The sequence below is a fragment of the Pterocles gutturalis genome, unplaced genomic scaffold (genome assembly GCF_000699245.1).
Source record: "Pterocles gutturalis isolate BGI_N339 unplaced genomic scaffold, ASM69924v1 scaffold11112, whole genome shotgun sequence".
Lineage (NCBI taxonomy): Eukaryota > Metazoa > Chordata > Aves > Pterocliformes > Pteroclidae > Pterocles > Pterocles gutturalis.
This window is the reverse complement of record NW_010115394.1, coordinates 30,090-56,561: the sequence shown is the minus strand read 5'-3', so window position 1 is coordinate 56,561 and position 26,472 is coordinate 30,090. Positions and strand designations below refer to the sequence as shown.

At 39.0% G+C, this 26,472-nt stretch overlaps 1 protein-coding gene across 3 annotated transcripts in view; it reads right to left on the bottom strand.

The window, feature by feature from the left end:
* The window catches only part of WDR33 (WD repeat domain 33), a 51,807-nt gene that overhangs the window by 11,448 nt on the left and 13,887 nt on the right, over positions 1 to 26,472 (bottom strand). For 2 of the 3 annotated variants that reach the window (XM_010075167.1, XM_010075168.1), the window contains exons 7-16: positions 7,885 to 8,011; positions 7,148 to 7,302; positions 6,936 to 7,014; positions 6,330 to 6,440; positions 5,400 to 5,494; positions 5,171 to 5,179; positions 4,435 to 4,521; positions 4,051 to 4,190; positions 3,530 to 3,682; positions 2,175 to 3,188 (exon numbers count right to left, since the gene is read on the bottom strand). In XM_010075167.1, coding sequence (XP_010073469.1) covers positions 2,175 to 3,188; positions 3,530 to 3,682; positions 4,051 to 4,190; positions 4,435 to 4,521; positions 5,171 to 5,179; positions 5,400 to 5,494; positions 6,330 to 6,440; positions 6,936 to 7,014; positions 7,148 to 7,302; positions 7,885 to 8,011 — 1,970 coding nt within the window. The remainder of the gene's footprint in view (positions 1 to 2,174; positions 3,189 to 3,529; positions 3,683 to 4,050; positions 4,191 to 4,434; positions 4,522 to 5,170; positions 5,180 to 5,399; positions 5,495 to 6,329; positions 6,441 to 6,935; positions 7,015 to 7,147; positions 7,303 to 7,884; positions 8,012 to 26,472) is intronic. The other variant, XM_010075166.1, reaches the window with a different exon arrangement.

Below are 26,472 nucleotides of genomic sequence, written 5' to 3'. Positions count from 1 at the left end.
CTCCCTTTCACGAACAGCTAGCTCTCTATTCTCTTTCACATTTGCAGAAGGTGGCAGATCTCAGGTTCAGGAAGAGATGTACATCTTGCCCACACACTCTGCAATACACCTCTGCTTTGCAATACACAGCAGATGCAGGTCACAGTGGTGTCTTACACGGACATTAACCTTCACAAATGTGTGTACATGTTCAGTATTAATGCCACGAGCTCTTGATAAAGCAGACATATTCATACCCTCCTGCCACTGAAAAGGAAGGAAAGTGATTTATGCAAGTTTACAGAAGATTAATGTCAAATTCAGAATAAAAACCAAACAAAATCCTATTGTTTAAAAAAATCAGATACGGCCTTTTAAAATAGGAACTACTATTATATTCATCTTACAAAGAAGCAAACTGGAGCAAAAACTGACATTCCAAATTTCAAAATCTGTTCATTTTTAAAAGACGTTACCATACTAAAGCTGCATAAGGAAGGTCAAAAATGGTCAAAAATACCTTGCTTTGTCTTTTTTAAATATCTTTAAAAGACTTCAAGATAGCAGTAGTCACTGGAAATAGCCAGCCACCCGCAAAAGCACCTTACCAAATTCTGACCAGGGTGCTAACAGCAGGGTCAGACAAGGACAGCCCTACACAAATATAAACATACACAAACTTCTACAAACACACACAAGTTTGGTAATTGTTCCCAAAGCAGAAAGGCTAGTCTCCTTGGGATAGCAAGGAAACACACTGCAATAGGTTAAGTTAGAGAGCTGCAGAACCAACTCTTGTTCGCCTGACTGATGCTTTTGAAATGTCAGCAACAGTGTCATAGTAACTGACTTCTAGAGGGAATTATTGCTGATTTTGTAAGGAAAAAATATTCAAATAAAACCACAATTTGTAGGCTGCTCTGCCTCAATCTGAAGTGGAATCACTGGGCTAACGCTCATTTCAATGTGTCATCTCTCACTGTGACTGGTACTGGGCTACACGCTAAGGACTGTACATGTACCCATCTAAAGCTTTAACTGGAAACTATTCAGTGCAAGCCCAAAGAGTTAATTCTCTTTAAAGCCCACGTAGAAATTTTTTTCCGAACATTCCCTTCAAAACCATAAAGCTGAAGACAATCAAGAGAAATTTTAAGTATGGAGTCAGTGCCATACAAATAAGAACTTGTAAGAGCTAGTAAATACAGAAAGCTCTGCATTATCTGTGGCAGACCAGAAGACGGAATAAGTTTGTTAAAAAAGATGCTGAAGAGAGCAGAGCAGGTTGCACCTGGTGCTGAACCACACTTCAATCAAAACTCGACTTGAACCCTGCAGGATTAATTGGTGTGTCTGTAAGCGACGCTCTCCTGTATTGCAGGTGAGCTGAGCACAAGGATACCGCTGGGCTGGTGAACCTTCCTGGAGCCGAGTGCCAAGGCAGCACGGCACAGGGACATCCCATTGCCAGCGCAGTGGTCAGCACACAGCCAGGCAGCGCTCAGCAGCCCCAGCTCCGTGCCTGCCCCACCCAAACCTGTCTGATGCCTGTGCTCCCTCGCACGCTTCTCAGCACATGGCACAGTAACGAGTTCACGGTGCAACAACGCCCATCGCTCAAGTTCTGTTCGAGAAAGTACACAGGTGGCTGAACGATTTCTGTACCAGGGTAGGAAGCGGGATAGCTGTGCTCTTGTGTGCTTAGCTTGAACTGGGAAGTTCAGCCAGACCTAAGCTGATTCCAGGTGTGTCAGCATCTGTGGTAAATCCATCCCAGCGGATAAACTACTCTGGGACAACAGAGAGTTGTCAGTAACTTGCTTTAATTAATACGTATGAGTTTTCTTACGTTCAATTTGCTTAAATTCAACTTTTCTTAGTGCTCACCTACTCCCCAGGAAACTCCCCATTTCAGACAGTTCAGTCTCTTTCAATTAAAAACCCTGGGGTTTCTCTTAAGGTCACAGCAGACATTCCTTTCTGTACCAGTGTTTCCAATAATCCCTTTTCTACAGTTACCTCTGCTGTTTCCAAACTACATAACTCTCTTTGTTATCATCTGGCTTTTCCTGAGGCCCCAGTCTTGCAAGTATATCAAACCTCCAGCCTCTCAGCTCTTGCTCTGCATGTCTACCGTGTGACATTATCATTCCCACACTCTTAGCACTCCTCTTGTTATACCGACCAACACATACCTGATTGAACGGGGGACGAGGCCCATCACCCAACAGAGGCGTTTTCTGCTGCTGGAAAGGCAGAGGGCCCTGGGAAGGGTGTGGCCCCCTAGAAGGGTTCGGTTGTCCCTGAGGTCCTTGCATGTTTCCTTGAGGCCCTACTAGAGAGCCTTGTGGAGGTCCCTGCTGGCCTTGTGGACCTGGTGGCCCACGCAATTCTTGTGGTGGTCCTAACATTGTACCTTGAGGAGGGGGTCCCTGGAGGCCCCTCATCTCCTGGGGTCCATGTCCTAGTAAACCACTTTGCATATGAGGACCTCTCATTTCTTGCGGATGACCCATCATCATCCCTTGTGGAGTATGTCCCTGGTTATCTCTGGGTCCTGGTGGACCCTGCATCCCTCTTGGATTAAGTCCCATCAAAGGCCCTTGAGATATAGGGCCCTGCATCCCTTGAGATCCTGGAGCTCCTTGCATGCCGTGAGGATGAGGTCCTTGCATTCCTCGGGGACCAGGTGGCCCTTGCATTCCTTGGCCACCAGGGGGACCTTGAGGACCCAGATGACCTTGTGGGCCAGGTGGACCCTGGGGTCCTAAATGAGTCTGAGACCCAGGGAGACCCTGTGGTCCTAAGTGGCCTTGCGGGCCAGCGTTACCCTGTGGACCTGGAGGCCCCATTGGCCCATGAGGACCAGGATGTCTCTGCATTCCTTGATGTCCATGTAAATCCTGAGGCCGTGGCATTCCTTGAGGAGGTCCTTGTGGTCCCATGAACCCTTGGGGACCTGCAGCTCCTTGGTGTAATGGAGGTCCTTGGGGTCCCGGAGGTCTGAACTGTCCTTGTGGACCAGGAGGTCCCATCTGAGGCATATTCATTGGCATCTGCTGAGGTGGAAGAGGCTGCTGAAATCCTTGAGGCATCTGTGACATCGGGCCTTGCCCTGGAAAAGGCTGGGGTCCATGAAGAGAGCCTCCTGGAGGTGGCGGCTGCACTTGCTCAGCTTGCTTTTGTGCAAGTCTCTCAATCTTCAATTGCTGTCCAAAAAAAAGAGACCCAGAAAAATCAGCTACGCATGGAAGTATATGTAACAACTAAAAATCAGAAGCAACCATCTCATTTCTCAGGAGTTTAAAAAGATTTAGTGCTTTTCTCTTAATTAACAAATACAACTAGAGAGATCCATGTATCAGTATTAGTTAGCTGAACTGTGGGGACCTTGCTGAAGTATACAGTCCAACGTCCTGTTAAATCAGATGTTTTCTGAAGAAAGGTGAAAACAGTACTGCAAAAGCAACCTGCACATTTCAGTGCTGAGGTCCAAACGTATCACAGAGCACTAAAATTCAGTTGCTGATAACTGCCTTGCCATACACACCTCCAAGAGTTGTGGGTTTGTGTACTGAAGTGCTGCCATTTCCTGTTCAATCTCTGCCTGTGTCTTCTTTTTCTCCTCCAGCTTAATATCTTCTTTTCTATCATTCAGTGGCTCAGGTGGGGGAGGCAGAGGAACTTTATTCTGCATCCATGCCTACAAAGAATAAAAAACACAAGATAAATTCTAAGGAACATATATGCAATATATTGCTGCACTGGGAAAAGATAAGCTGGAACGCTGTGTAGTAAGGATATTCAGAAGCTAAAACTAATGCTGAATAAAACTTTGGTATCTCATAACATCTTATTTTCCAGGTACACATACAAGATATAAGGGATTTAACCAAATATTTGATGCTTAAATAGTAATTAAACTAACAACTGTGGTCAATTATTTTGCACTGGCTGTTGATATCACAGAGGTGAGAACTAGAAATCCAAAACATTTCAACAGCCACATACTTTTTGGAAGCTGGGGAAACAACAAGTTGCTCTCACGTTCACTGTGTAACAAGTACTTACCTGCTGAAACTGTGCTGGTATTGGTTTTGCATAGGGCACTTTTTTCTGTGGCACCTTCTTTTGGTCCTTTTGCATTACTTCCTCCATTCCCCAATCCAGTCCTGGGATTGTCATTTCGATGTCATTGGACTCATCTTTCCCTTCAGCACCAAGGAGACAAACATTCAGAGCAATGCAGGTTTACAGAGAAATCCTGTTACTCTCCTTACAGCTTTTTTAGCAAGAGACAAAGCGGTTTTCAACTCTTCTTTACATGGGAAATACACACAACACAGAACTTTAGAAAACAGTGTTTGTGCTACTAAAATATATGAAAGGAATGGAAGAGAAGTCATGCAGGATCTGGATGGCTCAGGAAAATGCTTCCCCATAGCTACTACTCACCCATCTGCTCTTGCTCCATGGCTATTTTCAATTGTTCAGGTATTCCCATCCCAGGAATAACTGCTAGGCTGTTGGGTTCCAGATCATCTGCAGAAAAACAATAAATATTTATACTTGCAACATTTTTCTTTACATTGTAATTTTATCCCTTTGGATTCTCACATGCTTTTGTAATTGGTATAATTACATATTTCACAACCAGTGGGTCACTTTTTAATCCCATACATTAATTACAGGATACGAAAAGAACTGCAAATTCAGATTCATAAATACACCCCAAAAGGTCAGAAACTATGTCCTTTCAGGGAACTCCAATTTAAGGTAGAAGCTTAGAAAAGGAAATAATCCATACCCATTCCCATTTTTGTTATAAAAAAGTCTATCTATTTTAAAACTTAAATTGGATTAAAGTGCTGCATTTTAATTAACATTCCCAAACACAAAAGAGCAAATAATCAAAAATCTGAACAAACAGATGAACCCCAGAGATTAAAAGGTTGCTGAGGCATGCCACAGAGCTGGGCAACTCTGAGCAGCCCTAAGATAAATCCTTAAGAGGGGGGTAAAGTTTTTAAGATTTCAGTAAAGTTCAATAATTTAAAAGATTTTCCTGCTGTAGTTCAGAATTGTGGGAAGTCTTGAAGTCACATGAAGTTTTCAGGAAGAAAAGTAAACGGGAGATATTGCCAGAGCGAGAGCCAAACCTCCTTTCTGTGATTGACAGAGCAGGTCTTACCTCCCGGAGCTGCAGAAACAAAAGAAAACTCATTGTTGGAATGGTGATCACATATAACATGGAGAGTACGATTATCCTTGTAAAAGAAATATCTTTATCTAGGTCACCAACGCTACAATACTGTTTTTCATCGTCTTAACCAGAAACTGTATTCTAGTGCTAGCTGAACGCCTTGGGCTTGTTCCTGACCCCAACCCTCTTTCTCCCATGTTGAGGGAAATGGCCTTACCATATTCTACACCATCCTCGGACATCCCAGGCAGCAGGTTCAAATTGTAACGATCTCGCATTTTATCTCCAGGCCGATTTCGAGTCCAAAACTTGCTGTCAAAAGGAAGTTATATGATCTCGATAAAGGGTCAAGAGTATTAACGACTTTCAAACTAATTAGTTTGTTCTTTACATTTTAGCATGATATCTTGATTATATAACGATTCAACTTGTAATAATTCAAGTTCAGTGCTAGATCCGAACATTAGGTATGAGGTTCAAACAAAAACTAAAAATACAATTATCATATTGAATTATATAGTTACAGTTCAGAAGATACTTCAAAGTGTAAAGGGTGTAAGTACAAGGCATCAATATCAGATCCTGATCAGACAGATATTTCTAGTCCATTCCAAAACCCTCTTGCTCAATTCAAATATATTCTTCGTATACAACTAAACTTGTCAATACACACATCCACACACAAAAATTTACACCATTTATAAAATGCTCCATGTTTACAGCACGTTCAACCTAAAAGATTAAAAGCACAAGCTATATGCCTCCAACCATGTTTGCAATGTGACAAGACACTACTAACCAGCAGATGATCTGTGGGAAACAATGCTGTGGGGGTAAGAATGTTTCTTCATCAAGAAACTACCATTCTTTTCTAAAAATTTCTTCAGGACATTTCAAAGCTCACACAAACCCAAAACCCTCGTATTTTTTAAGGCTTCCTTAGATGAAGGACAAGAGGTTAGACTCTACCTTTTACTGTAAACTGTCAGTACCTTCCCATTTAGATAAGCTTGTCTCTCTGCTTTGCCCACTGGCTGTGTATCAGAATAATCCCAAACTATTCTTTGTTCTCTGATGCCATGCACTTTTCTAGTTCCTAAATGTACATAAATTCCCTTAGATCTTTTCTTTAAATAGTTGAAAATACCTGGTATGGTCATTTGAGCCTGAGCAGAGAATGTGTCCAAGGGGATGCCATGCCAGACTCCAGATCATTCCCTCATGGGCCATTTCCATTCCACCAACCTCCTTCTCAACCCTGATGCATCAAAAAAAGCAGTCATCACACAGGTGAATATGTGCTACACATACAAATCTTTTGCTATTCAGCCGTTTCTCTTCCTCTATCCCATGTTTTGCTAAACTGAACACTCTTGTTTTTATGTTGGGTGAACTGATTGTTCCCAGTTGTTTTTAATAAGGAATCCAGTAATGTAGGGATTTTTTAACTGTACATTTGGAAACAAAATAATTAGAACATCTCAGAAGAAGCTCTCAGGCACTAGGAGCTTCAAATATTCATCTCAACAAAAGACTATTTTCTGTGCAAGCAACCGTATCCTTTAAAATACATCTGCCCAGGAAAACTTCATAAATGAAGCACGTTCACAAACATCCTCAGGTCTGGAGGGAAACTATACCAACATATGCATGTTAAATACAGATTCAAGGTGGAAATATATTTTATGTTTCGTATAATAACTTGCACAGCTGACCAACATCTGTCCAATGTGCTGATGAAGATGTCACGTACCCGACATGCCAGAACAGCAAAGAGCCATCAGATCCTCCACTGGCAAACAGCCCTTCGTGAACAGGATGCCAGGCCACGGCTGGAATACCAATAAGCCACAGTCAGAACGTATAGCATTAGGACTTCTAATTAATGTAAATTAAGATCTCAAAGACTTGCATTTTTAATTCAGATTTACTAATAAAAATTAAAAAAAAATAGCAAATTCTGACCTGTGGCCTCCTTCTTATGACCCCGGAAGACCTGAAGTTCTTCCTTCAGATTACGAATGTCAAAGAGTTTACAGAGGTGGTCACGAGAAGCTGTTAGCAGCCAGTTGCCATTCATATTCAGTTTCACCTCCATCACTGTGTTTTTATGAGCATGACTGCAAGCAGAGAAAGAAAAGAACTGTTTGTCCAGATACTGATTCTCAGACACAAGTAAGACGTGGTAATTTACCAGTCCCCAACATTCAGGCCAACGCAGTAGTTCAGGCTACTAGAGCAGAACACTGTGGCTTTCTGTGCAAAAGCCCTACACCTTAATCCTCTTCTTTTGCACTTCAGAGCAACTGGCTGTACTCATTGAAGACAGTATTCAGCCACTGTGCATGTTTCTGCTCCAGCATAAGAAGCTTTTCATCAGCCAGATGGAACATCTCATTTGTGTTTCCATATTCCAATTCTGTTTTCCAAATGAGATCTGTGTGACTAGGAAGTTTATGAACAAGGACAAAGTAAGTTTAAATCAGGCATTTTAAGGTCACGATTTTCCAAGTATAGGCTTGACTTCATCCAACCTCTAGAGCTTCTTGCACGGCTAAAGCAGTAGCTTTCTATTTGAAGCAATGGTGGATGGCTGAAATGATGTGAGCCAAAAAGGTAAGAAGAGAATTAAAAAGAAGGAAAAGTATTTTATGAAGTTAGCTTATATTTGAGGAAATCAATGTCTGTGGGCAAGAACTTACAGTGTGGCAAGGCTCTGGCCAGTCTTTGGATCCCAGAACTTGATGGGCTGTTGGCTATCTTTACTACCCGATACAACTAATCCCTTTGTCGGATGCCAGTCAACACATTTCACATCTGCTCCATGTCCTGTTAAGGAGATAAAAATGGTTCATTTTGAGATCTCAGAGACACTAAAAAGACACCAAAAAATTAAAAGGTGCACAGCTGTAACTGTAACATCAAACTGAATGAAAAACACCCCAGAGCACAGGTCACAAAACATAAAATCCAACTAAATAAAAACTCTTCTGAGTCACTTGGGTTGCATTCCTTCCCGCTAATCACTGAGAGCATCTTCTCAGATTACACCTTCAAACCAAACTCACTTCACCAACATAAAAATTCTCTAAGAAGCTTCTGCTCAGACGGGTACTTTCTTTAGGCTTTGGCCCTACACTATTGCACAATATTTTAAGTGTAACACTGATGAAGCCTTTGTATGGAGGTGGCAAGGGAAAAAGCCACTGTGACACTTCACTCTCTGTGAAATATTGTAGAAGTGAAAGGCAAATATGTATTTGTTCCTCTCCTATTATTATTCCTCTCCCTTTGCTGTCCTCTCAGAAAATAAGCAAAGAAATTAAATTACAGATCTGAAAAATAAATTAGCATATGATGAAAAGAAATCTCATCAGGTCATCTTATTAAGGCTGGAGGGATTCAGGCTTTCCTAATGCTCAAGAGTTATGAGAGAACAACCCTCGTGGTATCATTTCTTTTACACTGACTGACCTTGACAGAGAATCAGTGCTGCTCAGATGAGCTCAAATCTGTCAAGAAAAAAATGCCTGTTCCTGCTACATGACAAAATGAGGTTTCTGAGCTGAACTATAGGGATTTAGAGAAGAAATAATGAATGATAATTTATTTCTCCAATCTCTCTCCATGCCAGCCCACTTCAAGGGAAAGCCAACAGTAATAGTCAACGCCAGAAAATGAGGCAGCATGCAGTAAACTAATGAAAAAAGCAAGATGAAAATGGAAGGGTTGTCTGCAACATAAAGGCACTGACATTATAAATGGTATGGAAGAATGGTAGCGTGTTCCATCAAAGACAAAGGGTTCCCATCGCAGCCAGACAGCTCCCACCAGCGCTGCTTTGCTACCTGGCGGAACACGTAACTTCAAGCAGCACAAGCTGCCTTAACATAGGGCTCAATTCGACAAGACATTAAAAATTAATATCAGTTGAAGTTTTCCTGAGGCCACAGAAAAAATCAAATTAGAATAAACAATAGACTTGTATCTTAAAGTAAAAGCAAAATGTTAACATATAAAGCACTCTCTCCATCAAATGAGTGCAACCCTCCTCCTCTCTGGAGGAAAGGACAGACAGGGAGGAGATTCTTGGCCCAAGAAGAAATGAACACAGCTTTGCTAAGTACCCAGGGAACAATTTTAAGGAGTGATTAATGATATGGATGAAGGAACCCAACTCTCCTCCCCCAACCATAGCAGGCAGAATTGCCCTTGGGATATGCAGGGTCTCAGGGAAGTGAAGAAATCCTCCAGTTGCAGAGACTATCAATGTGCTCCCAAGCAACTGCTCTAGTGCTCTGTCCTACCAGCCCCCAGAGAGACACTTTGGGAGGTACTGTTTCCCTTCTCTCTGGCCCTTCTGATGCAGAAAGAAATCACAGAATAGAATCATTGAATCATGAAGGCTGGAAAAAGACCTCAAGGATCGAAACGAAAGGCACTGTCTGTCTGACTGAATCTCTCTCTCTCAACTAAAGCAGGAAGCTGAACGTGAGCAAGCCTTGCTTCCGAGTGCTTGTAGTAAGAGAGAAAGGGTTCTCCCTCCCTAGCGAAAGGCAATTAATGCTTGCAGATTTTCAGCTCACTATGTTCTGTAGGCACTGCTGAAAGAGAGGGGATTTTAATTCAATGGCAACCATGGGCCCTAATAGAGAAATGTTCCATCACAGTTAGGAACTGGTTGAACTGTATGAAAATGCATTCAGACTAGAATACTCGAGTACTATCATAAATATGAACAAACCAGACCCCAGCAAAACCTGCCCATGTGGACTGGAATTACATTAGCCTTGCTGCTCCTGAAATAAAGAGAATTAGCAACAGAAGAGCTACTCTGGTTGGTAAGATTTTATCTGGAAACCAAGTTATGCTGGTGAAAGGCCCCCTCTGTATGACAGCTCATCCTGTGCAAGACCTGGTTGATGCTCTTCTTTCAATACGTAACCTGAGTTAAACCACCCCAAAGGTGGGGCTCAGAGTGGGTGATCCTGTTCAAGTTCAGAGCCACACTGTGAAACACAGCAACCAAAGCACCATCCTCCGAAGGTCTTCAAAAGGGAGCGACGGTGATGGGACAGCACCAGACTGATGGGCTTCTCAGAAGCCAGGTTTGATAGTCGCCACCCACTAGCCCCAGACCACAACGCTGAAAGGCAGTAAAAGATGCCAGGACCCTCAGAACTTGTAACAAGAGCAGAAAAATCATTAGGTACTTATCAGCAGGCTTTTGACCATCATCAGCACACTAAAATTTGACTACAGGGATCAGAAGAAATCCACCAAATTCAAAAACATCAGCATTATAAAGCTAGTTAACTGACATCTCCTGCAGAGAGCAATCTTTCAACCAGTGTGCTCTGGACTACAGTAACAGTGGGGGCAAACTGGGACCCTCCTTTGTAATCTAAACAATCTATACTGCCCTCAAGAGAGGCATCTCTTAGACAAAGCCCAGCACTAAATGGGATCATCATATATACTTAGATATAGGCTCCTAATACAACAAAGCTTTCCTGAGGGAAAATAAGTTCTTTGCTACAACACATATGCTTTAAATAAATTCCTCCCAAGGGATGAACTAACTCAGAAGAATTACACGATAACCAGGATAACTGAACAGCATCATCTCATCAGACCTTTTTAAATTTTCTGTGGTTTTTCTTTTTTTCAATTGGAGAAATTGACACTGTATATTATTTTTCCTTCTTTCTGCTGATAGGTGTACACACTGCTATCTGAGACAGAGGATGCAGAAAATACCTTTAAAATAGAACTCCAGAGAAAAAGAAGCCTGGTAGATTTTACTTTGTAGCTGTTTCCAGTTTTTAGTTCTCGGCTAAGACCTGGGAATTGGACTCTCCTCTGGTACAGAACCTCTGTCACCAAGCACCATGCTCACAAAACGTTAATTCCTGCAAATCTCTGCAGTTTACGTTCCTTGTTTGCTGACTCTAAACAGCTTTTGCTCAGTAACTTCAACAGACAAACAGATGTCCATAATCTAGGAGGGCCAGGGTGGGAATTCCTCCCTGGACAAGGCTTGCAGCCTTTCTGCCCCACGTCCCTGGCTGTTAGAGGCACAGACATCGTATCACTTCCCTGCCTTGTGGGGAGGCTTTATGGACAAGTGAACTGACATGTGTCAATTGTTAAGCAATCGCGGCAATGGAAGGCCTATAAACAAAGTGAAATGAAAGACTGAAGGTAAAGATTCTTGATAAACTGAACTTGTTTAAAATAATGAGTTAATGTCTGAGCATAAAACAATACACACTAGCCTTTGTCAGTTTTACTTAGTACAACTTTTTATAACCTTTTAAAACCTACAGAAAAAATATAAATTAAAAACAAACCTATGTAGATTCTTTAAGATGTTCAGATACAAAAGTATTTCTCTAATAATATTTTTCATATGCAGAATAAACTTTCAAACTGAGTGACTATAGTCACAACCCAGTTCATTAAAATGCCGACCGCTAATACTTCTATCCAACTTATGTGTGGGGTGGTTCTTTCAAAGACACTGGACAGAAACACTGGCTGGTGAAAGGCAGAACAAGCCACAATAAGGTTACGTGCAATAGTGTTTGATCAAATCCCGCATGTCACAGGTCTAGGAAAGTACACATAAATTCAGGACTTCATTTTTTTCCTTTTAACTCTGACTTCTGCGTTTACGACTTAGTGAATGTAATATATGGTAAAAAAAGTTGTTTTGGATCATTGTCTTTATATCACAGTTTATAACCTATCTATATATTTTTATAATGCAACTGTGTATAAACTATCAATTATATCTGCTTTATTGCTGTAGCTAGATTTTTTTCTTTTATTTCCTTTCCCCTAGGAATGAGCCCCATTCTGAAGGCACGTAAATTGGAAAGAGGATTTTATAGGTAATATTGTAGGATTTCTAGATCCTTCTTAGCAATTATTTGGATGTATATGCACATACTGAGATGACATTCTCCGAGCATCTTGTCCTTTAACATCCCTGTTCCAAAGAGAATGGATATTTATAACTATATATATTCTAAAGAACGAGCATAATCACTTAACTGCAACAATACTGTTTCTCATTTAGAGAGAATTTTATTTGCAGGCCTTTTATAGGCGACTATTTCCAAGGGATCTGCAAAGAGACATCAGGTCTTACTACCGTTCAAGCCAAGGTTCTCCACCCACAAAAAGGAAAAAAAAAAAAAAAGTTCTGTTTTCTCTACATAATTCCCTTAGACTTTGTTAGTTGCTTCCAGCCTGCTAGGCAAATTGTATGATTCTGCTGATTCCATTTTTATGGAAGGCTTTTAAAATGTTACCTGGCAGTTACCCATTCCCCTAGCAATTCCCTGCTTCAATGTAAAGCTCACTTAGGAACTAAATACCTCCTATCTACAAGAACCTAGGTACTGTTTTGATAACACCCATCAGGTTAGCAATAAGGGTTAGAATCTATTTCAGTTCCAGTAACTTAGTGTTCTTTGCCCGATCACATTATGAGAACTACGCTCCTCTCCAAAGCTGTCCTGACATCCTTCCCTTCCTGTTCTGCAGTCCAAGAATGACTAGCACAGAAACCCCCTGCCTACAGAGGCACAGTATGCCTCTTCTTTTTAGCATGATGTGGGAGGTTGGTGAGTAAGAAATTAAGAGAAAAACTACTTTCAGTCTTCAGTGGACGAAGAACAACGCCTCCCAACACACTTTCAGGCCCTGTCCCATAAACTCAATTTTTATTTTCCTTTATTTGCTCATTGTCTCTTCCCAGCTCTTTGCTAGTTTATTAAACACTGTATCTAGAGAGACCGAGAGAGTTTTAATCTACCTACAGGGAATGTCTCCTAGATCATCAGTATTCCTCTAAACCAGCAGCAGAATGGGACATAAGCCTTGTTCACAATTTTTTTTTTTTTATAGGTCTATAATCATACTGAGTTTTCTTCCCAGACAAAAGCTCTTATTACAGGATAGTTTGTTTCTGTGAAATCAGGTTTAAAAAAAATAATCAGTAAACACTAATGAAACAGGTGTGGGCAAACAAGTGATTTTTCCTGAGATTACCCAGAACAGGCAATCAGCCTCCAAAATGTTTCCATAAGTGAGTTTAGAATTTGTATGTGCTAGTCCCAACAGAAGTTACACTGCTCAGTGAATAGTTTTAATTCTACAAATCCTAAAACACTAGCAAAAAAAGGTTTGAACTTAATGCTAGTTGTGTGTTTGCAGAGCTTGCATAATGGCAAATGCACTGCAAAGAATCATGAAAAAATCTTGTTACATTACATGGAATTACCCGTAACAGCATGCAGTGATCTGAATTCTGTACATCTGTTGAAATGCAGTGACAATGTCTTCTGTAAGGGTTTATAGTGAGGGGAAGAAATCCAGCTGGGTCCCAGTGTGTGTGGGAACTGGGTCATGCAGGGTTCAGTCTTTAAGTAACGGGACTACTCACATGTTCAACAAAGTGAACATTTAAATTCTTCAGTGAATTGAAGGCAGAATGCTGAGCAGCTTCCAAAGCTGAAATGCATTGCTTTGAACAGAAGCAAAAATCACACAACTGAAAATGTCTACTCGCTTAGATTTGTGGTGTCAGGTCTTTTTTTTTCTTTTCTTTAACTCTTTGAGTATGTTCACACTCAAGTCTACAAAGATTACAGAGACACCTTTCCTTCTAGATGTATTTGCTTTTTCCTAGCTTTTGAATTTCTTTTTAAGCATTATCACTACCTACACCAAATTGGGTTATTTCCTGTCTATGTTGTAGAAGACAGAGACAAAACAAGTTTGCCAGCAGGTTGTGCAACAGCACAGAAATGGAACAGCACCTGTAGCATGCCAAGAGCTGTTTAAGAGTCTCTTAGAAGTGAGAACTATACAAAAATCAATTAAGTACACGTTTCACAATTTCTAATCATAACACATGGTTAAGTCCTATCTAGACTGATCACAGATAATTCTCCACAGAAAGTTATTTTAGTATGTAAAAAATTACAGAATTTTCACTAATTTTGCTTATCAGTGTCCAGATTTTCTAACTTACCGCCACTTTTATACACTCAATAAAAACCCCCTATGCATAACATTAAGTGCACCTCTCACAGAGAGCTCACCTGTACAACGATGCTTTAAAATGCAGCACAATGCTTCGCGCAATCCAGTAGTCATTATTTCTAATTAAGAAGTCATTATTAATGTTAAACAGAAAGCCATCAGGAAGCTCAAGGTTAGGCTCAAGAGAAATGACAGGAAAAATAGGGCAGAAAGTGTAAAAGGGGAAGATACACCAAATTTAAACTGTTCAACACCTTCTTATTCAATTATATAAATGCTAGCGCTTGGCAGTAACGGCAGCTGAATTCAAGGACAAAGGCAAGCTGTCATCACAGTCAGTTGAATTATTTATGAAAAGCAGACTGGATTCCACTTTGCACTCAGGCACAGCTATCTATTAAAATTCTCATGGCATATTACTTATAATTCCTTTGCAGGCATTCATCTGAGAATTAAGAGGGCTTTTTTAAATTACAAAAGGTAGAACAATATTCTTTTTCTGCTGATAACGTTATCTGTAAAGTAACTGGGACTAGATGTTCTTTTCTGTTCAAAAATTAGCCAGCCTACTTTGAAAGCAGCAACACACTTGCTTTTCATTGACAGAAAATATTTATTTACAATGGTATTTACATTTAATGATATTAAAAATAAACGTTGTACAAGAAACATTAAAAAAGGAACAGCAATTGTAAGAAAAATTCTCACGCTTCATAACAGAAACAGCTGACAGGAGGAAAAAAAAAAACCAAACCACTCCCTCAGAGAGAAACTGTCCCACAATTTTCTATTGTTTGTTTTCTGGCACCTTCCTTTCAAGTACCTGGTACTGGTCACTGGATCTGAAAGAGCTTGCTCTGCCTCTAATGAGTGTTTACTGTCTTAAGCCATCAGACAAGAGTGCTCACTAGGCTAACGCAGCACGTACAGAAAAGGGGAGCGTGTCGCTGTGTCCAGGAATAGAACAACTGGCAGCCCTTCAAGGGAAGAAAAACCACCAACTTTCAAGATGAGAAATTCAATGATTTTGTCAATCATAAGTCTGCAGTTCCCATAGACTTGTAGCTTTATATCTGGGCACAGAATCAGTTTGCTGGGCAGCATGATTTTTGGTAAAACAAACCAAAAAATATCCCTGAAAAGTGTGAGCTTTCACATTACAATGTTCCCAGTCAAGTCCCTCCAAACACAAACTAAACAAGGGTTTGGGGTCTTCTCACAGTCTGTACCATTAACTTTAAAAAAAAAAAAGATGAATCTGATTAGAATGTCAAATAATTTGAAGCCTCACAATGACAGTTTATCTCAAAAGTAGCTATTTAACTACTTCTCAGTCAGAACATACATTTTATGAATTGAGAACAAGGTGAGACACGGGTTAAAAACTGGTGCCTGAAGCAAAGCTTCTAGAAAATGATGTCATTTTAAGATGCACTGATCCTAGAGTAGCTTCAGTGAGGCTTTTCAAACACATCATTAAGAAACTAGTTTCATTCACTAATTATTGAAAATGTTGACGGGTGTATTCACCTGCTTCCATCAAGGCATTGAAATCCCCAGCCTTTCACCTGCAGGCTTTTGTAAAGCCTTTGCCTCTTACACCTGCATGAAACACACCACGAAGCAAAGCCAGCCAAAGTTTGGTATTTTTACTCAATACTACAATAAGTAATGGAAAGAACCAATGTAAAAAAAAAAAAAGTACTGTTTTAGACATATTTTTAAATTAACTTGAAGCTAATAAAGAAACTTTGCTGCAGCCTAAAATTCAGCATGGCAATTTAGTGAAAGGAGAGAAAAGGAAGGAAATCAGGGGACATCCTGCAGAACTTAGCCCCAGCTTGCCTTGCCTCAAGCACTGTGCTCTGTGATTTCAGTCAAGGTTGCAAGCAGCAGAGTTGGACTACTTAGTTCCCAACTCAGGGAAGAGAAACAAATACTTCCAGAAAAGCTAAGAGTAACCACCATTAATCATTTTCAGTATTTATTTCCTTTCACATGCTGTCGTTTATTAAAGTTCTGCTGGCGATTATGGCTGCTGCAAGAGAAAAGCATAGTCCAAATACCTATTGTAGGGGTTAATCCAAGTTTCAAACCACTGCCTGGCCACACGAGCAGACATCACGCTCAGCAAGCTGATAAAACCTAAGAAAAAATTTTGTGGGTCCCAGTAAAAGAAGTTCCAAGAAGTCTTTTCTATAACTTGATATGCCCCCACTCTCAAGTGAACCCAGAACCTTTTAATAAAAACACACAACATAGAAGGACTACCAAGATCTTTCAGTCAACTTGATCCTCCTTCATGGAGAGAACAGGTTTCAATGTGTTTTTATGGTTAAGACTACAGGGCAGGATACTATTTTCTTACATCCCATTGAGAGGAGAGATGGTATCAACTCTCTACCAGAAAGTAAATCAGAGACAGGCATGTTCATCTGGCCAGTCACAGCACACTTGCCCAGCCAGCTGCTCACTTCAAGGGACAGCAAGTTTTCCTTCTTGCCCATCAAAAAAAACTATTTACACTACTTTCGATAGCCAGTTTGCCCATACAGAACACCCCGTAAGTATGAGCCCATTGTCACTGTAAGCAAAAACATAATGAGCTTAGGCACACAGAAGTTATGAAAACTATCTTCTTTGGCTCTCAGGCAAATACTGCATGAGTGGAGTGGGGGGACAACGGAGAGATTGTACTAAACTTTGGATAGACCCTAAGAAAAGATTTGTGTCAGTCAGTAATCCCGACAATTAGCAAGTATGAGAGATCCAAGAAGGGAAATGCAGACAGAGGCCATTTAACTTACTCTTTGCATTTTATAAAGCCACCAAGATTGTGTAAACTAGGAAGCCGCAGCTCTACTGCAGTAAGCTGGTGGCAGAAAGCAGAGCCCATAATATTGGCCTAAGCTACAAAGCATTGCTCTTTCTATACAGAGGTGAAGCTGAAGAGACTGGAGAACTTTCCTCTCAAGCACAAGGGACCAATTTTCCAGCAACTGAAATATGAAAGGGCTGTAAATTATGAGAACAGACAGAAACACACACAATGAGCAGAGTACCATGAACTAAAACAGAAAAAAATCCAGCATGTAATATCATATGGTGACTTATGAGTATGTCTAATCTAGAGGTGATCTTGAGGCTAATGACAAGACATACAGCAAAATAAAATAAAAAAATGAGTGCAAAAATGTAATTAAAATGCAGGAGCAAAACAATGATTTGACTAGTGTTACAGAAATGTAAGAGATAATACCTTACATTGAAATTTCAATCAAGCAGCAAAGAAAAGCTGAACTCAGGCGAGAGACAGAAACAAGGAATATTTTATCACAGTCTTACTTCAAATTTCTACACCATCAGTGCTCTTACTTCCTCTTATTTTCCTGTACTTTCCTATATCACCACCACCACCACATCTGTAGACTCAGTCGTCTTTCCTGCCACCTATTTGAAATTTAAGCAAATGTTTTCCCTTTCAGATTTCCAGATAATACTTAAGTCCCTATTTAAGCAGAGGAACCCAAAAAACTTTTTATTTCTGTTTCAATTCTAACAATAGGTCCCCTGTTAAGCAACTGTTTTGTAGAGTGTGGCTGTATAAGTATCAGTGAAGCTCCCTAAAATACCGTGCATCCCCATATATCATTTTAATTCCACAAGCACATGAATGGATCAAATAGTAAAGCTCTTCACATGTAATCAAATAGAGAAACAGGGAAAAAGATGGTGTTGAAAACTTACCAGGGATTTTTTGCGATAAAACCTAACAAAGAAAGGGAGAGATGTCAACAGGAAGAAGTGGGATAAAACAATCCAAATAGTACTTAAATAACTCAGATATATCAAAACCAGGGGAAAAATATGGAAAACATGTAAAACATACATAGTTATGAGAAGAAGAAAGGCTAAGGGGCCCATCACCAGTTTAAGTGGAGTTCCAACTGAAAAGTGCTGGTAAGAATTTGTGGAAAACACTGTTCTTGGATTCGTTCACAAACTTCACAAGGAGATAGGAACAAAACAAGTGGTATTTGATTTAAGGTGCAGGGGAAAAAATACTATTTCTTCTTCGTGTAAAAAATACATGTGAAACTTTCTTACAACAACATATTGAGGGACTGTCCTTTTGAGATCAGCATAGAGGACACAAGAATTAAACAGACCCTACCACACCACACTACAGATAGATTGAATATTTCTTTGAACCCTGTGCTTCTTGACATGACCACCACGTCGAGGAAATCTGGAGGGGGAGAAAAAACCCCCCAAACCACCCCCCAGATCTAAGGAACATCAGGAGATGTTACCATGTTTTCCAATGGTTTTGAGAGTTGTTCCAATGTAGTTGGCTTCTCTTGGACTTTAGGGATATTTTGTGAAGAAGAGGAGGAAGATGAAACCTTACAACCTCCTGAAGAAATTCCAGAGCCTCGCCGGCATCGTGTCAAGGAGCCAGGCAGGCGGCCTCCTTTGGGACATCTAGCTACTGGACATGGTGGCTACTAGACTACTAACAAACTAGTGAACTAGCTACTAAACTACTAGACTTTTAGTACTTAGATTTTTTTAACTGCTGACTTCAAAGGAGTAGAAAAAAAACAGAACAAGACACAAATATTGTCCTGGCATTTATGGATGGTGTTTCCCTCTGTGGCGCAGTCTACGACTGAATTTGTATTTGAATGTACAGGTACAGGCACTCAGTAGCATGTCACAAATTTCCAAAATAAGCATAAAGGAATGATGCAGAGGTTTGCAGGAAAGTACCCTAAGAGCATACGGCAATTATAACTGCAGTGTATGTTGCCATAAATTAAGTGGAACTTTCATGGCAAAAAAAAAAAAAAAAGTTGATTAGAACAGGAAAGTTTGCTCCCTAGAAGCAGAAAAATATTCAATTCAAATGCCACATCTACACCTGGAGCAAATAACTCCTCGGTGTTATTGCATACCTCTCCATGTTAGCACCAGAAACACTGTCTAATATTTCAAAACGAAAATTTTCAAATTTTCCAATTAAATCATAGACAGAAACTTTCGTTAGTCAAAAACCTTACACTCCCAGGGGGAAAAAAAAAGTTCGTCTGAAATACTTTTTGATCTCTACAATAAAGTGTTAAAAAAAGCTTTTAAAAAAGTTTCTACAAAATTCTAGAAAATACATAAAAGCCAAATGACATGGACAAATGAATCCAAAACAGAGAATGTCCATCTATTCCTAAGTGCATGCACAGCAGAAAACAAATAATTCAGACCATCTCCTCAGCAATATTGAGAAAAAGGAAACTTAAATTTTTCTGAAAGAATGATCTTGCCTGCAGTATTTCAACTTGGTCTTCTTTTGTAACAAGACTAGCAGAAAAGCAGTAATATTAGAGATTTTAATTATTACTATTCTGGACATAGAAGCTGAAAAAATAAACAAGTTATCTATGCGACTTTTTCTCTCAATGCTTTCTGTAGCAGCTTTTAATCTTATGCACATCAAAAGAAAGGAAATATAAAATATCTTTCCAGTCTCAGAAACGTACAAGCCAGTCCACACACCAATAATGAACTGGGTTCATATCTGAAACTACAGAGATAGGAGGCAGAAGCTAAAAAGCAGTGCTTTTGGGAAAATGGTATATGTTTGCGAAATAACAAGAGAAACAAAGTAGGTTAGGCAGATGAATAGTGAGGGAAAAGTCACAACCAGTAAAAGGCTGTTATCCTTACCCTTGAGTGGAACTGATCTGTGCTCTTCAAATAAAACACCTTTTACAGTGCTGTCTGTGCTGTGTAGAAATAGCTAAGCTGAGGAATGGAAAAATGCAGTATTTCTCTCCTAGGAAGCTGGAATTTAGAGATCTTCTCTAAAATAAATTACTGATAAATTGAGTCAGTGACTGTGGGGGAGGTAGTAAAGTCTCCTCTTCACTTGCACAGATAAATCTCCATACATAGTCTCATTCAAATAATAATGGAAGCAGAGACCAAAAAAATATGACTTTCATGAAACAAGATGGCATAATTTCTGTTTCAGAAAAGGCCATGTAAGAGCATGCCCTTGCTACTGAAGTAACCCATTGAGGAAACTGAAAAAAAACAAAAATACATTTGTTGGCAAAATGATGCAAGATAACAGTTCTGCCAGATTTATATTTTGATTTTTAATATTTTTGTTAATACAGCAACTCTGTACTGGGGAACAAAATGCATTTTTAACCTTAAGAAGTTAACAAAAAAAAGAGGAAGCTTTAACAGGTATAATCCCATGTCAACAGTTTATTTTCAGTGCAACTTAAAATACAGTTATTGTTTTAGTACACAGAACACACCTTCATTGCACTAGTCTCTGTTTTTGGAATACATATTCCCTTGTGAATGACCTGCTGCTAGAAGATGCTGTTTTACAAGTGTCAATGTGTCATGAACGTGATCAACTGCAACACGAGCACTACACTGGAGAACAAGGCACAGCAGGCTGAGAAACACCTAGCTTGGAGAATAACAGATTCTCCATCTGCTCGAGACTGGGCATTATTCTTTTATACCCAGCCAGCAGCGTCCTAATCCCCTCAACATGGCACATCGATGGGGCTGGTTGTGCCTGTGTATCAATGCACCTTTCACAGATAAGAGAACACTAGGGCTTTTAAGTCCTTTTACGTCATTTCCACAGGGAGATGCAGAATGCATGACAGACACCTTCTATGGCAAAATAAGCAGCAAACCCTGTTATTCCTGCTATCATGTACACACAAGTAAACTTTTGTAGAAGTCCCAGTAGTTTTTAAATAAAACCCTGATTTGTCTGTTTATCATATAGTTTTCTGAAGTCTTTTCTGCTGCTGTGTGAATAAACTTTTTTTTGGTGAGGGGTAGATTTTCTAAAAGACTATTGCAATTTACCACTTTTCACTATCAGATAATTTATTCAGACTGATTAGAACTAGAATGATCACACAACACCTGGTCAGTAGAACACGTTACCCATATCAGCAGGGTTACTGGCTGCCACCACGCAGATGTCCAATTCATAGCAAGTGGCATCAAAGAGCCATGGACTGCAATAAGCTGAAAAATTAACTCACTTTTCACTCCTAAGATCAAGTCCTGCTTTCTGTGCAAGGATGGCAAAGAATAGACACGTAAGGAAGAACACTCTGATACTCTTCATGCCTAGCAACATTAGTTTCTAAGATTTTTAATATGGCACTTTCAAATTAAAATTTAATTCAAATTCCCCAAATTGTTCATTTTCACTACTAAACCCTGTTTGTTAGATACTTGTGATAATTGCTGCTTCTGTTTTTCAGGAAAATTTGTTTCATGTCTATTCCTCCCTTGCATTTTTACATCTTGCAAAAAAGTTTAAAAACTTATTCAAATACCAACATCCTATTGGAACAAAAGTTATTAATTTGGTCAATAAAATATTGTGCAATGGGTTAAAAATAACTGCCAGTATTTCTAGTAAATAATTTCTCTGGAATAAAACACCACTATTTAGACCCTTTGAATTTCAATGAAGTGCTATGGCTTGCTGCCTATGTTGGGGTTATGAGACCTGATTGGAGAGTTCTGCAGAAACTAATGCAACTTCAACCACTGTGCAAAACACAGATTTAATCGCCAGTATTTCCATCCAGACTTACTAAGAACAGACATCCTCATGGTGAAACTGTAGACTGATACATACATAGCAAGTGCTCTTAGGGAGGAAGACTGTATATTCCTTGAAGAATTCCGTGACGCAAGGAAAAGAAAATGGCAAAGTGAGAGAAGCGCGCAGCATGTGAAGAAGCCTTTAAGCAAGCAGGATGTTTTTTTCAGATAGGAAGCAGTAGTGTTACATGTCTACAAAAATGATGGGTAGGATTGCACCTGCTATTTAAAGCCTCTGCTGTTCCAGTTTTATAATGTGAACACAGAAATTGTAAAGTTTAATAGTAGCACTAAAATTTCCAATTGCATTTTTATAAAAGCCCTGTTTGAAATTGTCAGCAAATGCGATACATCAGAAGTGACAAATCTAACATGCTTATGGTAGGTGATTGGAAATTCTATTTTTTTCTACATTCCTTTGGAAGCAAAGGATATTCCTCATAAGCCGGGAATAGAGTGAAAGTGAGAACCTACCTTTGTCCAAAGATCTCCAGAATACAACTGCAGAGTATAAATCAATTTAATGTAATAAAAGAATTGTCTGAGGTAATTTAGCTTTTTACGTTCCTAGTGTTAATACCATATGCTTACTTGTAAGTCTCTGGAGAACAAGGACTTCCAAAAGGAGAATGGTGATCCACAGAAATCCATATTAGTCAACATTACTGATATTCCTAATCACTAGATTTAGCAAACTAGCCAAGAGAATAATGGCTTTGAGAATATATGTATTGTCAAAGAGAAAACACCTTATACCTTCATTTTAAGTAAGTGGGGTTCCTGCTAGGGAAGCAACAAAGAATTGTTGCTGTTCGAGGATTTAAGAGCATATTTTTTTTAAAAGCCACCTTATTATCCAACTATAGCAGCTGACCTAAAAAAAAAGCAAGTTTCTGTATCCTTAAGACAGATTGGGGTGGCTTTTTAAAAAAAAACAAAACAACAAACCCAAGCCTTTTTTTTTTTCTAACTATATCAGCTGGTTTAATTAAAAACATAATTTCTGCCTATGAATTATACATAGATAAGAAAGAACAGAAGGCAGACAAAGAAAAGGCAATGATTCTTCTTGACCAGGCACAAACAGCAAGCTAACACACTGCCCCAGTACCACTCTGCAGACCTAGGCAATCTTTAGAAAATAGAGATATCTTGCTAACAACTTTTAGATCTTGTAACTATGCTACATACAAGTAGCTTGACAGCTATGCAGGTAGTATTTTCCATGGTCAACTGTTCCTTGCTACTAATTAAAATTCAGATGGGAAAATATTGTCTACAGATTTTGAAATGCGTTGTTATTCATTTCTAAACTCATCTGTAGTAGAAACACCAGAACAAATCTGGCTTGGACAGTTCAAATGCTTGAAAAGTAGCACGTTTCAAGACAAAGCAACTTTTTTTTTTTAAACTTTAATGTAATTGCAGTTTTCTATTAATAGACTTTAACTTGAAAAGTAATTAAATATTTTGGTTTCAGACATACAGGTCAGTCAAGACCTGGGACAGGTGTGGGCATGACCAATGAGATACACTATGAAGATCAGCTTTTGCTTGAAAGGAAAAAAAAAATTATCTAATATTAGTTTCATCTAGACATAAAGGCTGATGTTCGCAAACACACCAGTCTCCTTATAGATCCTTGGAGAACTTAGAAACGATCTAGAGAAATGCATCTTCAACAACAGTAATGAGAAAGCAGATGGACAAACCTAGGCTGCTTCAGCTTAAGGTGTAAAGCAGTTACCTATCTTTTTTTTTATTTTATTTTAAAGCAAACACTTTCAGTCTATTTTAATTGTGCACGTGCTTTAGAGCTACTACCTGCACAATCTATTTCAGGACTGCATAATATTGAAACAAACAAGAAAGCAGCAAATTAAGTCCATAAAATGTGCCACTCGGTACCATTACAAAGGCTGTCCACTTACAGAGACTGACTGAAAATATATATGCATATATAACAATTGCATATATATGTGTATATGTACAGAGATACCTTTTTACCTCACTCTTAGTACTGTTAGTACATAATCAGAAGGAGCTTTGAAGATGCCGACAGTATGCTATCACATCTTTCATCTTTCTTACAACAAATTTTCATTGCTTGTAGGAGGACTCTAAGGAAGACTTTTCAGAAATTATTAAATTGAAAAAACTATTAATCACTATGGAATGACCAAACATTTATCATCTCTGGAAAAAGTTCCATTAAACATTAAGAAACCCTTTCAATCCAAATAGATATAGGGTGCATTTCCTCAAGCACGTTAAAAGCTAGAAGAAAAACAAGCTAAAAATTGTGAATTTTTGGTACAGTCTTTTGAAGGTCAGTTCCTTATGTCATACATGCTGGTGTACAGCTGAAGGTGATCTGAATTAAATCACTAGGATTTTTTGTTCTTTTGTTTCCCTTCTGTCAAAACAGAGGAATCCAGTATTGTAAGATCACAGGATAAGTCATGCTGGAAAGAACCTCAGAAGTCTCTTGTTCAACCTCCTGCTTAAAAGTACTGGGTCAGACCAGGTTGCTCATGGGTTCATCCAGTTTTATTTTGAAAACCTCAAAGGACAGAGACTGCACAATATCTCAAATTAAGCAAAACTCTCACACTCTCCTATTGCACTAGTAAGAGAAAAACCCAAACCTGAAATGAGACCCTCCATCTCCCCAGTAAAAATGGCATTTTACATGTGTTTTCTACTGGACTAGAGGAGATAAATTAAAATATTTTAATTTTTAGAATTTTTTAACTTTACCATAATTACTTATTTTTCTAATGGCAACATACCTGGAAGATCAACTGAATGTGAACTCAAACTTCTGGGGCTTCCCATTAGACTTGTACTTAAGTGAGAGATTACTTACCTGTGAATGCCATTTATACCTCCATTTGTGCTATGTATCTCCAAATATAAAAGAAACATTAAAATTATTTTTTCAAAGGAAAATGTTTTACTTTCACCTGAAACTCTATGCTCCATCTCAAGACAGGTTTTTCCCACAGAACATTTGGAGGGGCAGTGGGGGAATCGCCTACCTCTTCATTGAATTGAAAGAAGATACGCAGATTTTTTTAATCTGTAAATGTACCGATTATTTATAAAGCCCGGAAGAACCCGAATCTTTGATGAAAAATAGTTCTCAATGAGCACTAGGCCTTCTGCTAAGCAAAGAAAAATGTTAAGGTCTTGCTATGCAAATTCTCCATCTGAGGACAGTAAATACTTAGCAGAGCTACTCTTTCCTTAAATCTTAACAGATATAGAAAAATAAAGCAGAATAGGATCACCTCGGAGAAAAGAGAAAGAAGTCAGCTACAAAGAGAAGTTCAAATGCAGGATTGTATAAATATTTAGACTTGATTTTCCCTAACATATAATAATAGTAATAATAGACTGGATCCTGAACTACATTTTTTCCATCAATTCATCCTACTCTTTGTTCTGAGGGCTAGAATAGCAACAGTTAAGCTACCGATTTATCAGGTGTTATGACTCTTTTTAGGGGAAGGGTTTTTTTTAAAGTGATGGAAGTTTAAAATGTAAGATTTTAATATAATATTTAAAATATTTTCATGCTCCATCATTCTAAATAAAAAGGAAAAAAGCTACTGCGTGTGGTAGAAGGTATGCATCTGCCAAGCACACACCAGAAAGCTGGGTTTGCTTTTTACAGTAAGATATTGGTTTTCCCACTTTTAAGCAGCCAATGGAACACATTCCTCAAGTTTTTTGAATGGAAATTTTACGTTTCCTCTCGGAGATCTTGGGGACTTGGTAGCAGCACCTATTGCGGTCCTGTTATAGTTAACTTACTTTCAGTTTCTCAGGCCAGGCTCATATTTAAATAGCCATGGTACGTTCCCTTTAAAAGCTTATTTTGGTGAGCAAAAAGGGCCACACACCATTTCCATGAATGGTCAAAACCAGTTAAAAATAACTTTGTCTTCTAAGACAATATATGCAAGGTACTTGCAGTCCAATGGTCAAAACCAGTTAAAAATAACTTTCTGTCTTCTAAGACAATATATGCAAGGTACCTGCAGTCCTTGCCTTATTTACACCAGACAATTATACTGAACTGATACAACCACTTCATGTGGCTGCAGTTTTGTCTGGAATACCTCTATCTACCTACATATCTCTACTGGGGCAAAATCAATTTATATACAAGACTAATATAAAGAAAATACTACATTTAAAAAGAAGATATATAACTAACCCCTGCTTTAAATAGTTAAACACAAGCCAAAACTTGACGGATTGTGTAACGTATCAACATATCTTGCAGAACTAGAACTATCAGATGCTTCCACTGAGACAGTCATTACAAATAGTAAACCAAACCATCTGGGATGGAAGAAACGTTCAACTTAAGTCTGTGAAACCTTTTGTAAGATAAAAATATTTTGAGAAGGTGTAGTTTTCTACTCTATAGCTGTACTTCTGATGCTTACAGCTATGCTTTGAAGCCAAGACACTTAACAGCCCAAACATTTAATTTAAATTTTTTTAAAATATGATTTTATAAAACTTCCAAGACAGTTACTTTGCCTGCAATACACACATATATT